General features: G+C 47.7%; 2 protein-coding genes across 2 annotated transcripts; both read right to left on the bottom strand.

The window, feature by feature from the left end:
* Window positions 1-7,618: 7,618 nt before the first annotated feature.
* Window positions 7,619-8,602, bottom strand: LOC307149429 (uncharacterized protein; the record flags this gene model as incomplete). The annotated part of the gene is made up of 3 exons (XM_079855760.1): window positions 8,526-8,602; window positions 8,125-8,446; window positions 7,619-8,047 (listed from the first exon to the last, which is right to left on the bottom strand). Exons 2-3 carry the CDS (start codon window positions 8,275-8,277, stop codon window positions 7,619-7,621), a joined length of 582 nt encoding a protein of 193 aa, XP_079711886.1. The 5' UTR covers window positions 8,278-8,446; window positions 8,526-8,602.
* On the bottom strand, window positions 8,290-10,033 carry LOC307149426 (uncharacterized protein; the record flags this gene model as incomplete). Its single annotated transcript, XM_079855736.1, has 4 exons — window positions 8,290-8,446; window positions 8,578-8,894; window positions 9,124-9,418; window positions 9,510-10,033. 4 exons carry the CDS (start codon window positions 10,031-10,033, stop codon window positions 8,290-8,292), a joined length of 1,293 nt encoding a protein of 430 aa, XP_079711862.1.
* Between the last annotated feature and the right edge of the window lie 993 nt (window positions 10,034-11,026).

Raw genomic sequence — 11,026 nt, 5'->3', positions numbered from 1 at the left:
AAATTTGATCAATATATTCAATTAAAATAATAAGACACAGGCTGTTACCAATCAAATTAAATAATTTACATTGAAAAATTATAACTGTATTAAATGATATTGTTTTAAATATTTTTGAATATACAAATAAGGAATGTTGAAAAGAATATACTTTATGAAACTAAACCGCCAGCAGGAGGCGGCAGGCGACCATCTTAATGAGCAAGTCATTGAGTCATTCATTCAAACGATTCGTTCAAACGGCTGATTTATTCAGAGTGAGGCAGTTTATGAATGCGTCATTGAATCTTTGACTCAACTGATTCGTTCGAAACGCTGAATCATTCAGTAATGCTACAAGTGTTGCTGTGAGATGCGCGATGGTTCTGCTGTGATGTTTGGAACTATTTTCGCTGCAGAAACAGAACAAAAACAGTCATTGCGTCTAAAATGTAAGTGACTTAATTTTAACTGTTTACTGAACTGTTATGAAATCAGTCTCGGTTTCAGTCTTGATGGCATTCAGGAAAACAGCACTCTTGTTGTGTGTAGCCTTGGCTATATATTGTTTCTTAACAACAATGAAATAAAACAGAATCATCCTCACGTTTTCGGTGATTCCCTAGATATTTTTTTTATTTTTAAATAAAAAATTGTTTTAATCAGGAAAAGTAGTACACTTCTCTCTCACTTTTCCCTTAAAAAAAAAGAAAACAAACACATGTGTCCTAGACAAGCGTTATTGTCAAGCCTTGATGGTTTCCTTGATGGGTTTTCCCTGAAGAGAATTAACGTTACGTTGTTGAAAACGAAAGTAAAAGTGATGCACGTTCATTGCGTTTTACCGTGATGAGAGTTCCGTGTCTTTATTAAACTCAAAACATTATAATTTAATATCGGTCATCCACCCTCGATTAATTGGAATGGAATGTTTATATTATTTGGCCCGGCCGACCTGCGGATTATCCGCGATCCGCGCAGCACTATATGAGAATGGACACAAGCCGGTAACCGCAACAGAACTGTCACGGTGGAAAAACTGTATCTGACCATGTGACTGTCCGAATTTTGTCGAGAGCCGGAGGCGGCACGAAATTTGACGGAATCATTTTACATGATTGCAGCTAAATCACAAGTAAATAGTCTATAGTCTAGGTCTACTGTATAATTTAATTTGTGTTGTTTTTATTGGAATGTAAACATTACAAAATGCCAGATAACATCAATAAAGTTAAATGTTCGTCGCATTATTTCATAACATTGGCCGGTATGATGTCATTAGACATGATTATTGCAATTTATCATAATAGTTTGCAAATTGTGCTCGTTTACACTATTAACAACCTCTACGTTAGGCTTATTTATGTCCTGATTATGTGAGATATTGAAAACTGTTCTCATGATAATCGCAGGAATCAACGTCCACAGCGTCGTCTGATATCCCTCAGGACTACGTGATAAATACACGTCACAACACCTGAGTTAAGCTGCCAAACTAATTCGTGAGGCATAGCTATCTGATTTATCAAAACGATTCCATTTACACCTGGTCACATAAATGTATTTTTGCGAAACGGATTTAAATCCGATCTTCAATTCTCGCGCTATAGCCTATGCAGATTTAATGGAGTGCACGTCACCGAAAGCAACATATATGAGCTGCATTTTATAGATCATCAGCTAAAATGTCAAAATCAAAGACCGCAATAAGAGAGAGCAGTAACAGCCCTGGTAAGATCATTTCGTTTCTTTACTATTAATGATGAAGATTGTGTGTTAAGCGTCTGTGACTTACTTTCACTTTGATTTGTGATAGTTTGCACGTTGGCCTATGAATAGATACTCATCTGCGGTGATGCGTGTTCCAGTAGCGTCATCATATCTGGATATAACAGCCTATAACACGCTCTCACATGTTTTTTTGTTTTTTTTTGCATTTTTGGGTGGAGTACAATTACATGTGGTTTCAACAACCAGATGCATTTACACTTGTCCAGTTTCGTCTGGAATGCGTCTCAGATCTCCTCCTGAAGTGGTTTGAGGGATCGGATTCAAATCCGTCTTGAATGTGTTTCGGAGGGCATTTAAACCTGGTCTTTTCACGATCGGATAGCTATCCAATCTGAGAAAACGCATGAAGTGGCCAGGTGTAAACAACCCCCATGACAAAAACATACGCACCAAAGCCGAAAACAAACGCTGGTTGGCCTCTCACGTCCAAATTTGAGGAAGTGGTGGGGGAAGTGACGTATGCCGTAAAGCAGTCGAATTTTGTAGTTCTTTTTGTGCTCGGGTTACTACCCGAACCCCGAAGTTACATAGTGCCAGTAAAAGCGATACAGACCCCGTCAGGCTATGGCAGACGTGTCATTCAACCTATTGTAAGTCGATGTACCGTCACAAGGATCTTGGAAATATATTATGAAGGTTGAAAAGTTACATAGTGTCGCTTTAATGCACAAAACTGTGTCTGTCTTATTCTGGGGGTCCCTCACCAAAAGAAAATGAAAATCTTTCTGAATCAAAAAATAAATCGGTTCCTACCAGTCCGAAGTCTAATAGAAAATGCGGTTATTGTCACAAAATGGGACATATGATGGCTGAGTGTCGTACTCTAAAATGGAAACAAGAGCGACAAGAGTCCTCATCTTTTAAGCCTTGAGGTTCTGTTTTAGTGAAAACTTTGTCTCCGTCGTTCTCGGTTTCTCCTGTGACACCTGATAGCTGTTTTCAGCGTTTCATGTTCGATGGATTTGTGTCGTTAACTGACAAGGTCGAAAGTCGAAAACCTGCAAGAATCCTTCCTGATACAGAAGGGTCTCAGTCCTTTATATTATAAGATATTTTGGATTTTTGTGCTGACTCGGCATGTAATACCAGCGCGATTGTGCAGGGTATTGAAATAGGTTTTGTGCCCGTTCCTCTTCATCGCATATACGTCTCTTCTGATTTGGCATCTGTTTTGAGGTTGCAGTTTGTCCCTCTTTACCTGTGAAAGGTGTTGATTTTATCATGGGAAATGACATAGCTGGAGGTAAGGTAATGCCGATAAAAAAGGTAATTGATGTTCCGTGTAATGATTCGCAGGCTGATGTACTTGCTAAAAAGTTGCCAGATGTGTTTAGTACTGTTGCAACGCGAGCACAAGCGAATCATGACATTCAAGAAAGTAATACTCTCTGCGATTCTGTCTTTTCAAAGATTTTGAAAAACGATATTCTTTCTGAATCTTCAGACGCGTCTAAAATGACTTTGAGTTCATTCTTTTGCTTTGATCTTGCTGCTGATTTGCCCGTCCAGGGCTCCAGACTGCGACCAAATGGTCGCATCTTGCGACCAAAATTTGAGAGTGTGCGACTGAATTTTACATCCAGTCGCACATGTGCGACCAGTAATTTTTTTTACGTTAAACGTGGAAGGGGCGCGTCAATGAATCCGGAATGTGTAGCAGGCCAATGATGACGAGTGTGAGAAGAATAGGGAATGGCCACTGTAACTGGCTAATGTGTGGAGGGGGAGGGTCCTAGAGGGAAGGAAACAGACTAACGGAGACGAATATCAATGTCACAGACACAGTCGGATGATGATTCAGAGTCAGAGGTTTGTGAGGTGATAAAGTCCCGAACCCACTATTTTCGGGAAGACTGGCTGAGAGAATTCAGCTGGTTGAGGTACTGTAAGGAGACAAACTTAATGAACTGCGAATGTTGCAGTCGCTACCCCAGAACTGCGGGGAACACGAAGTTTGCAGACACTGCTGGCACTTCGCAGTTTAAACACAATACGCTAGTTAGACACAATCTCAGCCTCAAGCATAGAGTATGCCGTGACATGTTAATAAATGAAAACAAAATGAAAGCGGGAAAAAACTCCGCTACTTATTTCTGCTTCACAGACAGTTTAATAGTTCGAACCTCGCCAGTCGCGGGCGGATCTCGATCACGCAACACCGTTACATCGTTGAGATCCAGTGAAGAAATCCATTGAGTTCGCGACAGAATTAATAACATTGCTGCGAGATCCAGTGAGAAACATTCAGATTCGACGCAGAATTCTGTTATAAACCATATCAGATCAAACAGCACTGACGTGGAAACCAGGAGAAACATCGTGCCATGAACGAACAAGTTATAGAAGGCTTTAGGTCCACAGATCAGCAACATTCACCATGGATTTAATGTAGTAACACTAACTGTAACTATGGTTATAACAGTAGCCTACACATATCTTTTTCCAGCACTTGAAAACTATAATATCATATTTTACATGTTATTTTTAATGTGTTGACCAAAACATTTTTTGTTCATCCTTTTAAAGATTGTCCCTATTTATAAAACTAAAAGTTTCAAGAAGTAGGAAAACTCAAAATACAAAAAAAAAAAAAAAAAAAAAAAAAAATTAAATTACAATTGAAAACATAGAGGATGCTTATTGGCTATTTTCACTCCCAAATAGCTATTTTGTCACTCATTTTGCTTTTGAATTAATATTAAGACATTATGAATGATAATAATTAAAGTTAACTTTATCTATACACCTCAGATTAACCTCAGTGCTTTGTCATCCCACAGTGCTACCAAATACTTTCTGTAGAACTTAGTGCTTCTACCCTTAAATGTTAGTCTGGAGCCCTGCAAAATTTAAATAAAACAGCACATTGTAATTTCTGTACGTTAAATCTATTTATTATCAAAGGATTTGTCAGTAATACAGTTATGTGGGGGGAAAATATGAATATTTTGATAGGTGATTTAAGGTGTGCCCCTAAATTTTCTGCTTGCGCTCCTAAAATTTAAAGTCAGGGGCTACAGCGCTCCTAATAAAAAAAGTTAGTCTGGAGCCCTGCCGTCACGCGTGAAACTCTGATTGAAGCTCAGAGAAATTATTCATCAATAAAAAAAATGTTGTGCGATTGGAATGCGGTGGATCAAATTGTGGTGCCTTTAAAATTTCGACCACATGTTTTAAGTCTGGCCCATGACCATCCTTGGTCTGGACACCTTGGGGTAACTAAGACCTATAACCGGGTGCTCCAACATTTTTTCTGGCCAGGGTTGAAATCTGATGTCGCGAAGCACTGTAAAACATGACATATTTGTCAGATCAGTGGAAAACCTAATCAGGTGGTACCACTTGCTCCTCTCTGTCCTATTCCTGCAGTCGGCGAACCATTCAAGCGCTTTCTCGTTGATTGTGTGGGCCCACTCGCGTCTCCTTTTATGTTGCTGACCCCTTTCTCAACGAGCATCTTAAAAACAGGGGTTCGTAACAGGAAAAAAAATTTCTTAATTTCCTCCATCCACTGCCCCACAGTCTTCCCAGAGGCCTTTGCACAAAAATGGGCACCCCGGAACTGGCTGTGGCCAAACTCTTTAGTTTTTGGGTGTCCACATTTTTGGCAAAGGTACTGTTCTGGGTTTTGTCTTTCTACATCAGTCAACCCTTGTGCTGAAGGATGGCCTCAAACATGCGGTCTTGCCAGTCCAGGTGCATCCTCATTGATGGCGAACACAAAGGCTGAGTGCACATGCTGGACTGGTTGTTTAAGTTTTGACAGCATGGGTGGTAAGTGTTCAGAGGCCACCAAGGGAGCAGAAAACGGCTTGACGTTTTGCTGCAAGACCTCCTGCCGCCGAACCCGCTGCCGCTGGTGGTCGTCCCTCTGCTGCAACGCCTGAAGCTAGCACAGTCCTCTCCTTCTCCCGCTGCGTCCTGGTGAACCTGAGAACGGATTTCAACATAGTATTTTAGTTACATGTACAATTTTGAGAGCATGTCATTCAAGCATGTCATTACCATAACACTGCCCAAAGCATCAAACATACCACAGCGAGAGGGTCCTGCAGTTCAGCTCATAGAGCTGTATGGCCGCCCGAGCCATCAGCCTCTGGTGGCCCAGCACAAGGTCCCGGATGTGCTGGTACCGAAGCAGTATGCTGTCCCACCACGACCCCCGGGCACCATGCACACGGGTGCCCGAGAGGATCAAGGGGCAGAGCTGGGTGCATACTGCCTCTACCAGCCGGCTTGCGCTGGGACTGCTGGCAGGTCCAAAGGTCTGTTCGACCAGGCAGCTGCAGACAATGGACAAAAACAATGACAGATATGAGCATGACAATGAGCAACATTACATAAAGCAGCTTGTGTGTACATCATGTATGATGGAAGCGTAGCCTTACCGTCTCAAGCTTTCCACACCAGGTATACCGGTGCGGCTTGGCTTCGCTGCCATGAAGCGCCCCCGAGCTGGCCTGTCCCTGTAGTGGGGAGGGTAAACTACTTGGGCCCTGTCATATGGTGACAGGGCCTCGTAGAGCCTGATAAGCTCATCTACTCTCCCCTCGGACAAGGCCGGGTCGTGACGCAACCCCACCAAGGCCGTGGCCAACTGAACCCCGGGCTGGTCATCTGGTCCTCTGTAGTCCTGCAGACACACAAGCAGAGACGGAAAACAACAAGTCAGTTGGATGGAACAGAGCGCAGTGTTTGGTGATGTGAGATGCACTGCAGTCGCAGACTGCAAAGAGGTGGCGTGCTTACCTCAGCAGCCTGCTGAGGCTCTGGTGAGGACCAGCTGGGGGAGTGGGGTGTGGGCTCGGGGGGACTGGTCGGACGGGATGGCTCGGGTGCGGGTGCGTCAGCCGGTTGCCCTGACCGCGGGTCCGTCTGAGGAGCTGGGAACTCGCCAGGCACGTGGCGGGTGAGGTCCTCCACCTCCTGCTGGCCGTTGGCGAGCTCGTCATCCGCAACGCGTGGGGGAACGTCCCCCCCGCGTCTGGAATGTCAGGGTCCAAGCTGACGTCCTGCAGCACTCTGCCCGCCTGGGAGTACAGGTACTCGATGCCGATGAGTTCCCCTGAAGTACAACAACACAAATCGCATCAGTCAGTCTGGTACAAATATCATTCAGTGTGGACGTGTGTAAGCGCCGCGGTGGCTTGAGTGTTCTTACCGGTGTACTCCCTGGGCTTGGTGTAATCCTTGACCACACTCGTGCCAAGCACCCTTTGGCTGAGCTGTTCAAGGGAGTGCTGCAGGGGGCCATTGTAGGAGCGGAGCAGCGGTCGTCCCTGCTGTGCCACGGTCGCCGCCCTGTCCTCGTTCCACCGCGTCAACCCCTCCAGGAGAAATGCCTGGAAGTGCCAGGGATTGGCACTTTCTCCTGAACAGGAGGAACACAGATGCGTTTACCTGTTTATTCAGTGCACACAATGTGAATGACAATGAGTCGATGACAGTTAAAGATTGACACAACAGTGAAACATGTGGTCTACCTGGAATGAAGCGGTTGAGGTGCAGGTGGAACGACTCCAGGGACGTGGAGCCTCTTGCACAACGGTACACCGGCAGGCTGATCCCCCCCCCTTGGTCAGCCTGCCCTGTCAAGGTGTACAGCTCCATGCCCGGTGGGTCCTGGATGCACCGGAGGTGGCGCCGCTGCTCCGTCCAGATCGCCTGGATGCGGTCTTGGTCCAGCAGGGGAATCCCCACGGTGTCTCGTCCGTTGGGACCGCCGACGGTTTCCAGGAGGTCACCGATCAGCCGCTCCGTCTCCGCCGCTCCACGCGTGCGGTGACGGCAATGGAGAGCCATATCCCTGCGGCTGACGTGCCTCCACACTCCGGCGTCGGACGAGAAGTCATCCCCTGCGCCTCAAGCGTCCTCTTCTTGGCGTTGAGCAACCGGGCCGCGTCCTCTGGGTCCCACAGGAAGATGCACGAAGACAGCTGCTGCAGGAAGGGCTTGTACAGCTGGTGGTGACACCTGACACGAAGCGCCGCATCAGGTGCCAGATGTCCAGCCGGACCACCAGCTTGTCCCACTTCCCGAACATGTCAGCTGTCTTGGATCCCCTGTGGGACGAACAACAGTCCCGGTCAACGTAGAGGAGCTGAGGCGGCTCCACCCCAGCGTCCCGATACCGCCGCATTAACCCCGCAGCCATGGACAACAGGCCGGCACCCTCGGTGTCCGTGAGCACGGACATAAGCACCTGTCCGTGCTCGTTGCCAACGTTCGTTGACCACGCTGCGGTCTGGGCGGCGGCACCGGCGAGCTTCCGGGTCACCTGTTTGAAAGAACAAAGCATCTCAGTAAGGCTGCAGGCACATAGCCAGAGCATAATATACATAGCACCACATTTACCTTCTTGGTCGAATCCATCTTCAGGACAATCCCAAAGACGGAAGTGACCCGGGCCTTCACGTCCTCCAGGCAGGAGAGGATGTCGTGGCAGTACACCAGTAATAGCCACGCGTACTGGGGCATGGGTGGCGGTTGCGGTGGTGGGGTGCACATGCGCACGACACCTCACAACGTGAAGGGCTCCATGACGCTGAGGTAGTGTATGGACCGCCGCATCCAGGCCTCTGTGTGTGCCTCACAGAGTTTTTTGTACAGCTGCGTGGCGCTGTTCCCCCGAGTACGCTCACGCAGCTGGATGATTACCCGCCGGTCGCAGGCAAGCCTACAGAGAAGCACATCACATCATGTGTTACAGAAGAGCCACACACAGACACACCGACAGTGTTCAGACAGCTACTTACTTGTAGGTGAGGATTGCCGGGAAGAGGGTGCGATGCCCCTCTCCCAGCTGACCCACGACCTCCTGCGACCAGGCAGCTACCTTCCTCGGCCACCGAGTACCCACACTTCGTGAGGGCCCTATTACAGCATGTCGGCCGGACCCCCCACAGACGCAGGGGCGTCCAGAGGAACAGCCGACATGCGAAAAAGGCAGCCGGTGAGGCGGGTGGCTGAGTGTAACTCGGCCGGGGCTGAGGGGGGTCCCACCACAATTTGAGGTCTGTGGTGAGTTTGGTCCTCCCCTCGCTGTCTGTCTTAAACAGTGCCCGGCCGATCCACTCCTGCTCTTCCACGGTGAGAGCTGTCCGCCAGCTCTCAGGCAACCGGGACTGTGAGGGAAAAAAACAACACAAACAAACACTCTATAAGGAGGCTGAGAGGAGGTGCTACATGCAGTTTGACAGTCAACTCCACTGAGTTGTGCGTCCATGAGTACGGGCACGTGTGTGTGTGTTTGTACCTCAGCCGAAGCAGGAGTGGGCGTCGCGGGCTGCTCCACCTTCCTCTCCTTCCTCTTCCTCTTCGCCGGCGCTGGTGGATCTACCTGGAACTGCAGGCCGTGCTGGTGTGGTCATCAGCTTCCTGACCTTGGCCTGCAGCCCACCTGGGGCCATTGGACGCCTTCCCAGTAGGGCCGAGAACATGGAAGCGATCAGCTTGCGCGGCGGAAGCAGCGGCCTTGCTGGGGCCACTGCTGGTGGTGGTGGTGGTGCTGCTGCTGCTGCTGGGAGGTGGGGGGGTGGTAGCAGCCGCCTCTGCCGACCGCTCCTTGTCTCGGCCCAGGATGTACTTCCTGGCGGCGTCCATTGAGGTCCCAGGCTTCGGTGTCTTCCGCCGTAGCCACTTGACAAAGCTGCAAGACAATGATCAAAGATTAACACGCATATCAACAAGTCACAGCACCCTGTCAACAGTCCACTGCCCTTCACCACAACAGGACTTACGTCTGGTGCTTCTTCTCCATTGAGTCAGACAGGTCCTTCAGGGTGGCCTCTTTGTAGTCCCCAAAGCCAACAAGCGCCTCGCCCTCACACCCGGGCTGAGTGGCGCGAGCCCGGGCCTCCTTGTGCACCCGGTGATACCGCAGCTGCTCCATAAAAGCAGGGTGGGCGCACGAGTACCGGGCGAGTGCATCCTTGTTGGCCATGAGGGGGCTGTCGGAGGCACTTTTCTCCCGCTCCCGCTGGTGGCTGGCAACCAACTGTGTGGTGTAGCCCACGTCGTTCTCCAGGAGCCAACGGAACGTTTGACCCTGGTACTTCCCAAACTGGATGCTGTGGCAGCCCAGCACCAGCATGTGGTTACCAGGGTCACCGCCCTTGGAGACGACGTGGGCTTGGGCCTCCTTCTCCACCTCCTCCGGCTTCTTGGCCCTCGCAGCAGCGGCGGTCCCGCGTGGCCCCTTAGAGGCGATGAAGGCCACCGCCTCATCAGAGGCCTGCAGGAGAAGCTGCTGCGAGGCCGTCATTTTTAACTTTGCAAAATCCATCTCTACAATGACAAGAAATGACACAGCACAGCATTAATCAAGCATTGCATTAAGTGAGCATTACAGGTTTAACTACATGTTAATTGCCATATTAACAGGAATATCACGCAAGGCAAGGCAAGGCAAGTTTATTTATATAGCACATTTCATACACAATGGCAATTCAAAGTGCTTTACATAGAAGAAATTAAAATAATAAAAGAAATAGGAATAATTAAAACAGTTTAAAAAAAAAAAAAAAAAAAAAAATACAGTACAAACAGTCGGACGAACATTGGCACAGTGCTCATTCAGTAAATGCACAGCTAAACAGAAGTGTTTTGAGTCTGGATTTGAATGTGACTACAGTAGGAGCACATCTGATCTCCTCTGGAAGCTGGTTCCAGCTGCGGCTGGCATAATAGCTAAAAGCGGACTCGCCATGCTTAGAGTGAACCCTTGGTATTTCTAGTTGATATGATCCTAGTGATCTGAGTGTTCTGTTGGGTTTATATTCAGTAAGCATATCTGCAATGTATTGAGGTCCTAGGCCATTGAATGATTTATATACCAGTAATAATACTTTAAAATCAATCCTAAATTTAACTGGGAGCCAGTGTAAAGACCTGAGGACTGGTGTGATGTGTTCATATTTTCTGGTTCTGCTCAGAATCCTGGCGGCAGCGTTCTGTATGAGCTGCAACTGTCTTATGGTCTTTTTGGGAAGGCCAGTGAGGAGTCCATTACAATAATCCACCCTGCTGGTGATGAAAGCATGAACAAGTTTCTCTAAGTCTTGTCTGGAAACAAAGCATCTAATTCTTGCAATATTTTTCAGATGATAGTATGCTGATTTAGTTATTGCTTTGACATGACTACTGAAACTAAGGTCTGACTCTAGGGACACACCGAGATTCCTGACTTGATTTTTAGTTGTTTGACCCCTAGAGTGAAGGTATGCGTTCACCTTGAGAACTTCATCTTTGTTTCCAA

This window comes from Squalius cephalus (genome assembly GCF_949319135.1).
Source record: "Squalius cephalus genome assembly, chromosome: 2".
NCBI classification, from domain to species: domain Eukaryota; kingdom Metazoa; phylum Chordata; class Actinopteri; order Cypriniformes; family Leuciscidae; genus Squalius; species Squalius cephalus.
Note: the sequence above shows the minus strand (reverse complement) of the source record. Positions and strands in the feature narration are given on the sequence as shown.